The sequence below is a fragment of the Microcaecilia unicolor genome, chromosome 5, assembly GCF_901765095.1.
Source record: "Microcaecilia unicolor chromosome 5, aMicUni1.1, whole genome shotgun sequence".
NCBI classification, from domain to species: domain Eukaryota; kingdom Metazoa; phylum Chordata; class Amphibia; order Gymnophiona; family Siphonopidae; genus Microcaecilia; species Microcaecilia unicolor.
The window spans coordinates 250541115-250556235 of NC_044035.1; the positions used below are offsets into that span (position 1 = coordinate 250541115).

General features: G+C 48.8%; 1 protein-coding gene across 1 annotated transcript in view; it reads left to right on the forward strand.

Annotated features, from left to right (window-relative positions):
• The window catches only part of NDC80 (NDC80 kinetochore complex component), a 296861-nt gene that overhangs the window by 43608 nt on the left and 238132 nt on the right, over window positions 1-15121 (forward strand). The window contains 1 exon segment of the mRNA XM_030203978.1: window positions 565-651. Coding sequence (XP_030059838.1) covers window positions 565-651 — 87 coding nt within the window.

The following is a 15121-nucleotide window of genomic DNA, read 5'->3' on the forward strand; positions in this document are numbered from 1 at the left end:
GCCCACTGGCAGAGTACACAGCAGTTGGTATTTTATAAGAGGTCATATGTATATGTGGCCACATCCAAGTGTAAATAACTAAAATATACCACGTGGGTGTGTATTTTACCACTTAAAGTATGGCTCCATTATAAATCTACTTTCAAAATGGAAGGTATAAAGCTTAAGGTGAAATTTTATTCATACCTGTTAATTTCATTTTTTGGAGTCTTGCTAGACTAGTGCTGAACAATGAGTTGAGTCCCCTACTAGCAGATGAAGGTTGAGTGAGATACAGAACTTTTTCAGTGACATCACTGCATGTGCAGCCTAGAAATCTGTAATATGCTACTGTCAAAGCAAAATTAGCTCCACCTTGCCACACACCACCTTAAATCCACTGCAGCGCATAGATCATGAGATCACAACTTCCAATGAACTATATACAAAAGTACCAGGAGAGAAGGGCAAAGCCCGAATAATATAGCATTTAGTACATCTGGTCCTAACCTGGTGGGCATTTGAGATAGGTATGTTATGCAAATAATATTTTATGTGGCTTAATTGTTTTTTCCTAACTTACAGCAAACGTACTCAGAGCTGTAGGAATCTTTCTATGACTAAACCAGCTTCTGTGTCATCTGAAAGAAAGACCAACTTCTTTGGGAATCGGTATGTATCTTCTAGAATGTGTATGAGACAGACATATAAAATTAACCTTTAAGTTGCTATATTTCAAAAGATTGCTTCCATATGTTCTCTTTGACAAAACAGTATATTTAAAATCTAGTTTCATAATAAATATGAAAATATAATTTTTGCCTTTTTGTTTTGGCATTTCCTTCTGTTTCTTTAAGCTTCCAGCTGAGTTGTCACCATTCACAATTATTTGGCCTCACTTTACCTTCCTAGTCCAGCTTTTGCAATGACAGCCCTTGGTAATGGGTCATAGATTAGGCCTGATTCTGGTACATAGTACCATAGTAAATGATGGCAGATAAAGACCTGTATGGTATAGAGACTGCTCCCCCAGGGCCTGTGAATGTAATAAAATATTCTTTAGTAAATTGTTTGTTTGAAGAGTAAAATCCCATAATTTAGGGATCATCAAATCCTGGGTGCCAGGTTGCCATTGTTGTGCCAAACAATTTTGTGCTCTACTCTAGTTTCAGATACGCTGTTGCTGCCAGCAGAACCACTGCTTCTTTCTGGTTTCACAATGTGGCTGCTGGTAGTTTAGTTTTTGAGTTGTACAGTGCTTAAACTCCTGTGCTACTTTTGCAGTCTCAAGTCTTATGAGACCAAGGGGCTTAGATTTACAAAGTTCTATAGGTTACTATGCAACTTTGTAAGTCTAAGTGCTTTGAAAGTATGCCTCCAAGGGTGAAGCTTGGATGCTTCTTGGCTCAAACTTGTTGGAATTGCATGTTGCGAACTGAAAAAGGAGCAGTGGTTATGGTAGCCAGTAACATGAAGGAGTGCTGATAGAAGTCTGAGGTTGCAGATGGTTTAAAGTTAGTTGGGTTTGGGGGTTGAGTATGGAGGGATAAGGGAAATGGATATGGATATGCGAAAGTGATTGGAAAAAGTGTAACAGGACTGAGAGTAGAAGACTGGGTCCCTGCCAGGCTATGACAAGGTGGCAAGACTGGCAAGAGATGTCAAGTCCTATTAGCTGTATGCTGGCTACCATGGCAGTGCTGCTGACAGAGTGGTAGAAGAGGTACAAATATCTCTGAGGACAAGAAGAGCAGGCAAGGCTGGGCGGATGGGGTGGCAGGGTAAGAGCATAGCTGCTAGCTTTATAGATGCTTCAACACCCTTGGTGTTGAGCAGACTCCTTTATTATGTCCAAGGAGAACTTGTATTGAGTTTAGTATCCCTAACTGTCTCCCCCCCCCAAAAAAAAAAAATTAATTAACCTACCATTTTAACAAGCTTCTTAACTAGTTTTAATCAAATATGATATTTTAGCTGATGCCCATTTTCAGTTGGTCACAAAATAGGCAAATCATTCAAGGTTATTTATAGTCATCTTTTGTGGTGACAGCTTGTTATACAATATTACTTGAGGGTATTTCACTCCGTTTTTTAGAGGGTGAAGGAAGGAGGTTAGCCTAGTGAATGAAGCCAGACTTTACTTTTGGTCTCCTCTTTCTTTTCAGAGTACTTTTACAATGTATATGACTGTTCTCTTCTGGTCAAGTGCTACAGTAGAAAGTCAGACATTGGAGTTAGAATGTGGGGTTCTGGTTAGCAAATTTCTTGCTGTTTTCTGATGTTTTTGACCATGTAGGACTTCATTTAATTTTTCTCTTATTTCTTGCAGTGCTCCTGTTGTCTTTTACGTGTTTGTTGTAATTTTGTTTCTCTGAGGACAAGCAGGCCATATTCTCACATTTGGGTGACATCATCTGTGTCACCCAGTGTGGGGCATTAAAAAGCTAATCTTGCTTGAAGAGCACGCACAGCATCCCCACCGTGCATGCAGGGGTGCCTTCCTGCCTGCCATGAGAGCACGGGACCAGCAGTCTCTTCTCATCCGTTATGAGGAGAGGATGCGCTTTCCTTGGTTCCTCACACGGTCTGGTGCGCGAGTACTTTTTTTTCCAAGCAAATAGTGCCTTCTCTGGGAGGGTTTTTTCTCAAATTCTGTTTTCCTTTTTTGCTGATTTTTTTTTTTTTCCTTCCCTTATTGGTTTAGATGTTTTTTTCCCCCTACTTATAAGTTTTCTTTTTTTCCCTTTGCGCTTTTTTGGGCCCTCTCAGACCTGAGCTCTGGTTGGGACTCATTTTCTTATATTTTTTTTGGGTGCTTTGCCCACTTTTTTCTAGCACTCTCAAGCTGTTTCTGTTCTATTTGGGTATTTATAATCCACTTTGCACCACTAAGATTAAAGGTGGAGTACATGTAAAACAAGAAACTTCCAAATTTCAAACAGAATATTTACAAAAAAAAGTATTAGATTCTCGTCATTAGTTAATTTAAGAAACTTGTCTAGGAAAAAGATATGTCTGAAGTGCATTATGAAGTAAAGTAGAGTTATGGTTCATATTTCTATTCAAATACTATTCAAATTCCGGTTGCTTGACAGCTGTTTGATTTGGCTATGGCTGTTTTCCCTTTCATTTATTAATTTAAAAATTTATATTCCGCCTACAACTAAGTGGATTACAATATCACATACGTAAAATAAAAACAAAATTTAAATCAAAACATACAAATAAAAATATAACATATTAATCCTATGATAACTCATACAAAGATTGACTCAGCAACTTCAAATAAAACATTTTGTTGTGTCAAAGGAAAAAGTTTAAACACATTAGCTCCATGCCTGCCCACATAAATGTGTCTTCAATAGTTTACGAAAAGATGTCATATTACTTCACAATCTAAGAACTCCAGGTAGTGCATTCCAAATCTGTGGACCAGCAAGTGAAAATATTGAATTCCAAGTACAAACATATCTGACAGAATGTAAGTCTCCAGTTACCAGCAACATCGCATGATCAGACCTCAAGGCCATCAACGGCCTATACACAACAATAGAATTTTTCAAATACCAAGAACAAAAACTGCATATAATGCCTAATTCTCCGAGGACAAGCAGCTTGTTCTCACTGATGGGTGACGTCCACGGCAGCCCCTCCAATCGGAATCTTCACTAGCAAAGTCCTTTGCTAGCTCTCGCGCGCCCGCGCGCACCGCGCATGCGCGGCCGTCTTCCCGCCCGAAACCGGCTCGAGCCGGCCAGTCTTCTTTCGTCCGCACTCGGTACGGCTGTGTTTTTCGCCGTGTCGAGCCCCGGAGAGTCGACCTCGCGCGTCCTTTGTCTAATCAACGTGTTTTTTCTTCGGAAAATATTTGATTTTGTTTCGGGAAGTGCTCCGCAAACCCCCTTGGGTTTCGTTTGCCCCTACCCGTATTTCCAGTCTTTGCCCCGGTAAGTTTTCTTTCGTCGTCGGGGTAGGCCTCCTTTTCGGCCTTGGTCGAGATTTTTCTCCCTCAAAGTTTTTGGTGCTCATTTTCGTCATTTCGGATTTTGATTTCGCCGGCGTGATTTTTCCGCCCATGACATCGAAGCTTCCAGCGGCTTTCAAGAAGTGCACCCAGTGCGCCCCGGGTTATCTCGCTCACTGACAGGCACGCGTCGTGTCTTCAGTGTCTGGGGGCCGAGCACCGCCCTCAGGCCTGTAGTCTTGTTCCCTTTTGCAAAGGCGGACTCAGGTAGCGAGATTGGCCCAGTGGAACGTTTTGTTCTCGGGCTCTTCGTCGGCATCGGCACGGGGGTATCGTGTGCATCGACGTCTTCAGCGTCCAGAGCTTCATCCTCGGCTGACAGTGCATCGAGTGCATGAGGCATCGGCCCTCTGCATCGGCGCCGAGACATCGGATAGCTGCATCGACGTCGGTGGTACCGGGACCTCGTCTGCTGATGTCGTCGGACGGTGGTGCATCGTCAGGAGGCAGGTGAGGGCTGTCCATTCCCCTGCTGGTGGCGGTGAGCCTTCGGGTGGGTCTCCCCCTACCCTGAGGGCTCCTGCGGTACAGCCCCCCCCCGAGACCGACCTCCTTCGACCTCAGCCCCGAGGAAGCGACGGCTGGATTCTACGTCCTCCTCGCGGTACCGGGAAGCTCCGGTGACATGCTTCGTTCCAAGAAATCGAAGAAGCATCGTCACCGGTCCCCTTCTCCTTGTCGGTACCGAGAGCTCTGGGTCGCCGAGGGAGTCGGCACCCAGCAGGCATCGGCACCGAGAGGACCGCTCACCCTCTGTTCAGGAGTGTCGATGCGCTCCACTCTGGACAGCCCGGAACAGCCTCCTCGCCCGGAACAGGTTCTGACGTCGACGCCTGCATCGACCTCCATGCCTTTCTCTGCAGCCGCTCTGAACGAGAGCCTCCGGGCCGTTCCTCCCAGAGATTCTGGGGAGCTGTTGCGCCCTACCCCTCCGGTACCGGCGGTGCTTGCGCCTCTGGTACCGTCGAGCGTGGCGCCGGCTGGCCCATCGCCCGAGGTGAGGTCTCCGGCGCCGGTACCGCGTGCGGTGCCGGCTGCCGTCGCCTCCCAGGAAGGCTCCCCGACTACGTCGGCGGAGGGAGCTTCGCCGATGCGGGCGAGGGAGTCTACCTCTTGACGCCCCCATCGTGGACGTGGCTCCACGGAGTCGAGTCGGGCACGGTTGCAGACACAGGTCCGTGAACTTGTGTCTGACACCGAGGGTGAGGCCTCGTGGGAGGAGGAAGAAGACCCCAGATATTTCTCTGACGAGGAGTCTGAGGGTCTTCCTTCCGATCCTACTCCCTCTCCCGAAAGGCAGCTTTCTCCTCCTGAGAGTCTGTCTTTCGCTTCCTTTGTCCGGGAGATGTCTACGGCCATCCCCTTCCCGGTGGTTGTGGAGGACGAGCCCAGGGCTGAAATGTTTGAGCTCCTGGACTATCCTTCTCCACCTAAGGAAGCGTCCACTGTTCCCTTGCACCATGTCCTGAAAAAGACATTGCTTGCGAACTGGACAAAACCATTAACTAATCCCACATCCCCAAGAAGATCGAGTCCCAGTACTGGATCCATGGGGACCCAGATCTGATGTGCACTCAGTTGCCTCATGATTCTGGAGTTGTGGATCTGGCCCTAAAGAAGGCTAAGAGTTCTAGGGAGCATGCTTCGGCGCCCCCGGGCAAGGACTCTAGAACCTTAGACTCCTTTGGGAGGAAGGCCTACCATTCTTCTATGCTCGTGGCCAAAATCCAGTCTTACCAGCTCTACACGAGCATACACATGTGGAACAATGTGCGGCAGTTGGCGGGCTTGGTTGATGCTCTCCCCCCTGAACAAGCCAAGCCTTTTCAGGAGGGTGGTCAGGCAGCTGAAGGCGTGCAGAAAATTCCTGGCCAGAGGGGTGTATGACACCTTTGATGTTGCGTCCAGGGCCGCTGCTCAAGGTGTGGTGATGCGCAGGCTCTCATGGCTGCGTGCCTCCGACCTGGAGAATAGAATCCAGCAGCGGATTGCGGACTCGCCTTGCCGTGCGGATAACATTTTTGGAGAAAAAGTCGAACAGGTGGTAGAGCAGCTCCACCAGCGGGACACCGCATTCGACAAGTTCTCCCGCCGGCAGCCTTCAGCTTCTACCTCTACAGGTAGACGATTTTTTCGGGGGAAGGAAGACTGTTCCCTACTCTTCTGGCAAGCGTAGGTACAATCCTCCTTCTCGACAGCCTGCGGCCCAGGCTAAGCCCCAGCGCGCTCGCTCTTGTCAGCAGCGTGCGACTCAGCAAGGCCCCTCGGCTCCCCAGCAAAAGCAAGGGACGAGCTTTTGTCTGGCTCCAGCAGAGCATAGCCGACATCCAAGTGTCAGTGCCGGGCGACCTGCCAGTCGGAGGGAGGTTGAAAGCTTTTCACTAAAGGTGGCCTCTCATAACCTCCGATCAGTGGGTTCTCCAAATAGTCCGGCAAGGATACACCCTCAATTTGGCCTCAAAACCTCCAAATTGTCCACCGGGAGCTCAGTCTTACAGCTTCCAGCACAAGCAGGTACTTGCAGAGGAACTCTCCGCCCTTCTCAGCGCCAATGCGGTCGAGCCCATGCCATCCGGGCAAGAATGGCTGGGATTCTATTCCAGGTACTTCCTTGTGGAAAAGAAAACAGGGGGGATGCGTCCCATCCTAGACCTAAGGGCCCTGAACAAATATCTGGTCAAAGAAAAGTTCAGGATGCTTTCCCTGGCACCCTCCTTCCCATGATTCAGGAAAACGATTGGCTATGCTCTCTGACTTGAAGGATGCCTACACACACATCCCGATACTGCCAGCTCACAGACAGTATCTGCGATTTCAGCTGGGCACACGTCACTTCCAGTACTGTGTGCTACCCTTTGGGCTCGCCTCTGCGCCCAGGGTGTTCACAAAGTGCTTGGCTGTAGTAGCAGCAGCACTTCGCAGGCTGGGGGTGCACGTGTTCCCATATCTCGACGATTGGCTGGTGAAGACACACGTCCGAGGCAGGAGCCCTGCAGTCCATGCAGATGACTATTCGCCTCCTGGAGCTGCTGGGGTTTGTGATAAATTACCCAAAGTCCCACCTTCTCCCGGCGCAGAGACTCGAATTCATAGGAGCTCTGCTGGATTCTCGGACGGCTCGCGCCTATCTCCCAGAGGCGAGAGCCACAACTTGTTGTCCCTCGTCTCGCGGGTGCGAGCGTCCAGCAGATCACAGCTCGGCAGATGTTGAGATTGCTGGGCCACATGGCCTCCACAGTTCATGTGACTCCCATGGCCCGCCTTCACATGAGATCTGCTCAATGGACCTTAGCTTCCCAGTGGTTTCAGGCTGCTGGGGATCTAGAAGACGTGATCCACCTGTCCACGAGTTTTCTCAAATCCTCTATTGGTGGACGATTTGCTCCAATTTGACTCTGGGACGTCCTTTCCAAATTCCTCAGCCACAAAAAGTGCTGACCACGGATGCGTCTCTCCTGGGATGGGGAGCTCATGTCAATGGGCTTCACACCCAAGGAAGCTGGTCCCTCCAGGAACGCGATCTACAGATCAATCTTCTGGAGGTTGCGAGCGATCTGGAACGCTCTGAAGGCTTTCAGAGATCGGCTGTCCCACCAAATTATCCAAATTCAGACAGACAACCAGGTTGCCATGTACTACGTCAACAAGCAGGGGGGCACCGGATCTCGCCCCCTGTGTCAGGAAGCCGTCAGCATGTGGCTCTGGGCTCGCTGTCAAGGCATGGTGCTCCATGCCACATATCTGGCAGGCGTAAACAACAGTCTGGCCGACAGGTGTAGCAGGATTATGCAACCTCACGAGTGGTCGCTCAACTCCCGAGTGGTGCGCCAGATCTTCCAAGCGTGGGGCCACCCCCTTGGTGGATCTCTTCGCATCTCGAGGCAAACCACAAAGTCCCTCAGTTCTGTTCAGGCTTCAGGCCCCCGGCAGACTGGCATCGGATGCCTTCCTCCTGAATTGGGGGGAGGGCCTGCTGTATGCTTATCCTCCCATTCCTCTGGTGGGGAAGACTTTGTTGAAACTCAAGCAAGACCGAGGCACCATGATTCTGATTGCTCCTTTTTGGCCGCGTCAGATCTGGTTCCCTCTTCTTCTGGAGTTATCCTCCGAAGAACCGTGGAGATTGGAGTGTTTTCCGACCCTCATCACGCAGGACGAAGGGGCTCTTCTGCATCCCAGCCTCCGGTCCCTGGCTCTCACGGCCTGGATGTTGAGAGCGTAGACTTTGCCTCTTTGGGTCTGTCAGAGGGTGTCTCCCGCATCTTGCTTGCTTCCAGGAAAGATTCCACTAAGAGGAGTTACTTCTTTCTATGGAGGAGGTTTGCCGTCTGGTGTGACAGCAAGGCCCTAGATCCTCGCTCTTGTCCTACACAGACCCTGCTTGAATACCTTCTGCACTTGTCTGAGTCTGGTCTCAAGACCAACTCTGTAAGGGTTCACCTTAGTGCAATCAGTGCATACATTACCATGTGGAAGGTAAGCCGATCTCGGGACAGCCTTTAGTTGGTTCGCTTCATGAGAGGTTTGCTTTTGTCAAAGCCCCTGTCAAGCCTCCTACAGTGTCATGGGATCTCAATGTCGTTCTCACCCAGCTGATGAAACCTCCTTTTGAGCCACTGAACTCCTGCCATCTGAAGTACTTGACCTGGAAGGACATTTTCTTGGTGGCAGTTACTTCAGCTCGTAGAGTCAGTGAGCTTCAGGCCCTGGTAGCCCAGGCCCCTTACACCAAATTTCATCATAACAGAGTAGTCCTCCGCACTCACCCTAAGTTCTTGCCAAGGTCGTGTCGGAGTTCCATCTGAACCAGTCAATTGTCTTGCCAACATTCTTTCCCCGTCCTCATTCCTGCCCTGCTGAACGTCAGCTGCACACATTGGACTGCAAGAGAGCATTGGCCTTCTACCTGGAGCGGACACAGCCCAACAGACAGTCCGCCCAATTGTTTGTTTCTTTTGATCCCAATAGGAGGGGAGTGGCTGTGGGAAACGCACCATATCCAATTGGCTAGCAGATTGCATTTCCTTCACTTACGCCCAGGCGGGGCTGGCTCTTGAGGGTCATGTCACGGCTCATAATGTTAGAGCCATGCTGCGTCGGTAGCCCACTTGAAGTCAGCCTCCTTGAAGAAATTGCAAAGCTGCGACGTGGTCATCTGTCCACACATTCACATCTCATTACTGCCTGCAGCAGGATACCCGACGCGACAGTCGGTTCGGGCAGTCAGTTCTTCAGAACCTGTTGGGCTTTAGGATCCAACTCCACCCCCCGAGGGCCCTGTTTGTTCTGTTCCAGGCTACACTCTCAGTTAGTTGGTAAATTTTTTAGGTCAATCTCAGTTATGTCCTCGCCGTTGCGAGGCCCAATTGACCCAGGTTGTTGTTTTGAGTGAGCCTGGGGGCTAGGGATACCCCATCAGTGAGAACAAGCAGCCTGCTTGTCCTCGGAGAGAAGCGAATGCTACATCCTGTAGAAGGTATTCTCTGAGGACAGCAGGCTGATTGTTCTCACAAACCCGCTCGCCTCCCCTTTGGAGTTGTCTTCCCCTTGTATCTCTTTTGCTACATACGAGACTGGCCGGCTCGAGCCGGTTTCGGGCGGGAAGACGGCCGCGCATGCGCGGTGCGCGCGGGCGCGCGAGAGCTAGCAAAGGACTTGCTAGTGAAGATTCCGATTGGAGGGGCTGCCGTGGACGTCACCCATCAGTGAGAACAATCAGCCTGCTGTCCTCGGAGAATACCTTCTACAGGTATGTAGCATTCGCTTAAATGAAGCATGCAATTTTAAATAGAACTCAAATTGAATGGGTAACCAGTGTAAGGGAGCGAAGCACAGGTGTTACATGTTGAAAATGAGAAACACCACTCAGTAAGCGAGCTGCAGCATTGTGTATCATTTGCATGCGCTTGTATTCTAGATTTTGCAATACTTATATACACAGCATTGCAATAATCAATGCGAGAAATCACCACGCTCTGTATCACACTTAAAATCATTCTGCGAAAACATAGGTTTCAACCTTTTCAAAAGATGTTGAAGAAAAGCAGTTTTAACAACTGAGAACAATTTGATTTTTCATAGATAGCTGTGCATCTTAATATCATACCAAGTACCCTCATAATCCTTAACTTCCAGTATCAGATCTCTCACACATACTGATTTACATTGCATCAAAGATTCATCAGCTCCAAAAAATATCCACTCGGTTTGTTTTCCCAGTGGTTTTAGCACTGTACCTGGTGCAATAGGATCATCTCTGGCAAAGACACTCATTCTTGGTGTCTTCAGTGTTTGGGTCCTGAACATAACCCTTTTAGCTGTGTTCTGTACGTTTGCATGAAGAAAAGAAACCAGCTGGCCAGAGAGGCTCAATGAGATTAACTTTTTGGAGCCAGGTCTGAATCCTCGATGTTGAGAGTTGCACTGGCATTGGTCCAAATTACTGCTGGGCCTGTCTCCTGCACTAGGAGTGGGTATGCATCGAGCGGGTCTCCACCTGCCTTGATGTTGGCTGTTGTGCAGGGTCCACAGGACCGGTCAGCATCAGACCCGCCCCCAAGATGACTTGAGGATTCGATGTCGTCCTTTTTGACACCAAGGAGCATCAATGACCAGCATTGGGCAAAGGTCAAGAAGAATCAGAATCAATCCCACTTGACGCCAGGTGTCAGGAGCTTTTGGGGTACTGAGGGAACCCCCAGTCCCCGAGAAGCATCGGAACCAGGATGACTGCTCTCCCTCCATTCAAGAGATGCTGATGCACAGGTCTCCATGCAGTCAGGACCTGGCACCTGTTTTGACCCTGGCGCCCCAGCCTTTCCCGATGGTTTCTCTCGATGAACACATTCAAGTTATGCTCCATGAGCACTTGGCAAGGCTTTTACAACAGAGTACATCAGTATCTGGGGTGCTGGCGACTGCCATGACTCTTGCTGCTGCCCTGCTAGGCCTTTTGCCTGTGGTGAAGTCTCTGACACTGGTGCCGCCTGTGCTGGCATTCCCTTGACATCAGTGGAGGAAGCTTTGCCAGAATTGAGGGTGGAGCCAACATGTCAATGACATGTTCCTCTCTATTGAGGCAGGCTAGGTCTTGGCCCTCCTGTGAGAAGTTCTTTGCCGACACTGATGAGCGCTCATGAGTCTGATCCACGGTACTTCTCAGTGGAGGAGTCCTATGATATCTCATTTGACTCCTCCCCTCCTGAGGAAAGAAGAAAATCTCCACCCGAGAAACTTTTTTCATCTTTTGTCAGGGAAATGTCGGCAACTGCCATTCCAATTTGTTTAGAGATGGAGGATGTACCCATGGCTAAGATGTCTGAAGTCATGGATGACGATTCTCCTGCTAGAGAGTCTGTGATGTTCCCAATTAGCAAGATCCTCCGGGATATTCAGGTTAAGAATTGTGAGTACCCTCTTGTTACCTGTCCTCCCTAAGAAGATAGATATGATGTACAGGATCCAGAGTTCCCCTGGGTTTGATAAGCCCCTGTTGCCTCATCACTCCTTGGTGGTGGAATCCGTGTTCAAAAGAGCCAGGAGTTCTAGGGACTATGCCTTGGCGCCCCATGGCAGGGAAGCTAGAACCCTGGATTCTTTTGGGTGGAAGATGTAGCAGGCCTTTATGCTTATCTCCTGTATTCAATCTTACCAGCTGTACACGAGCCTCTACTTGTGGAACTTGGTGAGCAGTATGTCTGATTTGGCGGATTCTCTCGTGCAGGAGCAGGCCAAGTCTCTGTGCCAGTTGGTCAAGCAGCAGAAAGCATGTAGAAAGTTCTTGGCCAGGGGCACCTGTGACACCTTTGATGTGGCATCCAGGATCTCTGTTCAGAGTATAGTGATGCGCAGACTCTCATGGCTGTGTGCTCTGACTTGGATCTGGTGGTCCAGTAGAGGTTAGCGGATGCCACGTGCTGGGGGGATAATCTTTTTGGAGACAAGGTGGAGGAGATTGCACTCTGACGCCACTGATACTCCCTCTTGCCAGATGCCATCCAGGAGGTTAGAGAAGTCAAAGAGGGGGTCCCTACTACTCTGACACAGGTTTACTCCGTTTCAGCAGGCTCAGTCCCAGCACGCTAGTTCTCATCAACATCATTCACCCAAGGCCCAGCCAGCTCCCTAGTTGAAGCCAGGGACAAGCTTTGACTGGCTCCAGCAGAGCATAGCTACAGTAAGTGACTATTCTGGATGACCTGTGAATTGGGAAGAGGCTGAATTTTTTTCCAGGAAAGATGGCCCCTTGTAACCTCGTACCGGTGCGTTCTTCAAATAGTGCATCTCTGTTACATTTGCCAGACCTCAGGAGAGGAACGGCAATGAGTGATAAGTAAAAAAAACAAAACAAATAATGGTGAATTTAGCACTCTGGGAAATTAGATCACATACTTCCCACTCTCACAATCTAGGTCATAACATTCCTAAAGTATAAATAGTAAGAGGAATGAACACAAGACTTGGATGTTTATTTAAAAAAAAATTAGAAAAGTTGTTTATTAGGCTATATCGGTAGTAATAAAAAATGTATTCAGAGACTGTGGATCATGCAAACACCCAATATAATGGTAAAGTAATTTTAAGTACCTGTCAAGTAAGTTAAAGATAGCACACACTATTACCTAATCCTGAAGTTATTAAGGTACCTAACCTTCAAGCACTGCCAGGCACTATGAAGCAATTGAACCTGACAAGATAACACTCATGACCTTGGGAACCGATGATGGGCCACGATCAGGAATTCAGGCAGCAGGTGAACTCTCCCAGTCGGGCAAGAGTAAGCAGGAAAGTGATGCCACGGATTAACTATCCTTAATCCGGTGGCCTGCTTGAAGCCAGCTCATAGCAGCTATCTCGGGCTGCATCAGATAACAGCTAACTGATAACAGCTTTAAGGAAGGGGGTCTTTTTCTCCCTCCTCAGGTCCTGGTGCTAGGCTGTCCTGAACAAAAATGTCCTGGTGGTTTTCATTGTTGTTTCTGTGAGCCTAAGAACCGGCTGTTGCCACCACAGATGTTATTATTCAGTAGACAAAAGTTATTGTGGACAGTTGTTTTGCTTCTGGTAGCCTTGATGTCAAGTCCTAGAGGACTGTCACAGTACCAAGCCTCTGCTTGAAAGCTGACAATGGCTAAATTTGTAAAATGTCAGGTTCACAATTTGGAGTAGTGCTTTATGCAGGCCCTCCTTTTGTCCTTACACATTGGTGTCAAAGACCACCAAATTGCCCACCAAGGGTGTCAATCTTCAGTTCTCAGCACAAGCAGGTACTTGCAGAGGAACTCCACCCTTCTAAAGGCCCATGCTGTTGAACCCGTTCCACCAGGAAAAAAGGGAAGGGAATTCTATTCTAGGTACTTCCTTGTGCCAAAGAAAACGGGGGATGCATCCTATCCTAGATCTAAGTGTCCTGAACAAATTCCTGGTCAAAGAAAAGCTCAGTATGGTTTCTCTGAGCACCCTTCTCCCCATGATTCAGGAACACAATTGGCTATGCACTCGGGACTTGAAAGATTCTTACACTCACATCCTGATACTTCCAGTAACAGGAGGTATCTTGGATTTCGGCTGGGGACTCATCACTTCCAGTATCACTTGTTGTCTTTTGGCCTCACGTCACCACATGTCATGCATAGTTGCAGTGTCTCCACACAGACTGGGAGTCCATGTGTTCCCCCTATCTGGGCAATTGGTTGGTGAAGAGCATGTTGAGGATGGAGCTGAGCAGTCCATGTGGAAAACTATTTGGTTGTTGGAGCTACTAGGGTTTGTTTTAAACTACCTCAAGTTCCATCTTCACCCCATTCAGCAACTGGAATTTATAGGAGCCTGCTAGATACGCAGCAGGCGCATGCTTTTCTTGCTGTGTCGAGGGTGGACACTCTAGTCACCCTTGCCAATCCGGTCCAAACTAGCCAGCAGTTCACGTCTTGGAAGACGTTGAGGCTGTTAGGCCCCATGGCCTCCACTGTCCATGTCATTCCCATGGTACATCTTCACAGGAGAAGTACACAGTGGACCCTAGCTTCTCAATGGTGTTAGGCCTTGGGAACCTAGCGGATGTCATCCAAGTGACACCAGAGTTAGTTCAGTCTCTGGTGGACAATTCAATCCATTTGACTGTGGGACTTCCATTCCAAATTTCTCAAACCCAGAAGTTGCTGCTGACGGATACATTTTGCCTGGGGTGGGGAGCTCATGTGGATGGTCTTCTCACCAAGCAAGCTTGGGCAGCTCAGGAATTGGATCTTCAAAACAACCTCCTGGAGCTATGGGCAAGGCTTTCAGAGATCGTCTGCCCAACCAAATTGTACTCATTCAAATAGACAATTAGGTTGTGCTGTACTGCATCAAAAAGCAGAGAGGTACCAGATCACGCCCATTGTGTCAGGAGGCCTTGGGGACGTGGCACTGGGTAGTCCAGCATGGGATGTTTCTCAAGGCCATATACTTGGTGGGCAAATCCAACACCCTGGCCGACAGACTGAGCAGGGTCATGCAACCACACGAATGGTCAATCAACATGGGCGTTGCCCGTGAGATTTTGCTGTTCAGTTCAATCACAGTCCTCAGTTTTGTTCCAGTCTCCAGGCCCATGACAGGCGAGTGTTAAATGCCTTCCCCCTTCATTAGGGGACCGGTCTTCTGTATGCATATCCTCCCATCCCTCTTGTGGGAAAGGCTTTGCTGAAACTCGAGTAAGACCAAGGAACCATGATCCTGATCACTCCATACTGGCTCAGGCAGCCATGTTTCTCTCCTAGTCTGGAATTGTTCTCCGAAGAACCTTGGAGATTGGACTGCTTTTGACCCTCATCATGCAGAACGAGGGATCTCTTCTGCATCTCAACCTCCAGTCTCTGGCCCTCACAGCTTGGATGTTGAGAGCTTAGAATTTGCTTCCTTGCATATTCCCGAGGGTGTCTCCAGAGTCTTGCTGGCTTCCAGGAAGAATTCCACCATTATTCTGTCAAATAGAGGAGGTTTGCTATCTGATGTGAGGGCAAGGCCCTAGATCCCGTTTCTTGCCATACACAGACCCTGCTTAAATACCTTCTAGCCCTTCTCTGGACAGCCTCTAGTTGTTGGCTTCATGAGAGGTTTGCTTTTGACAAAGCC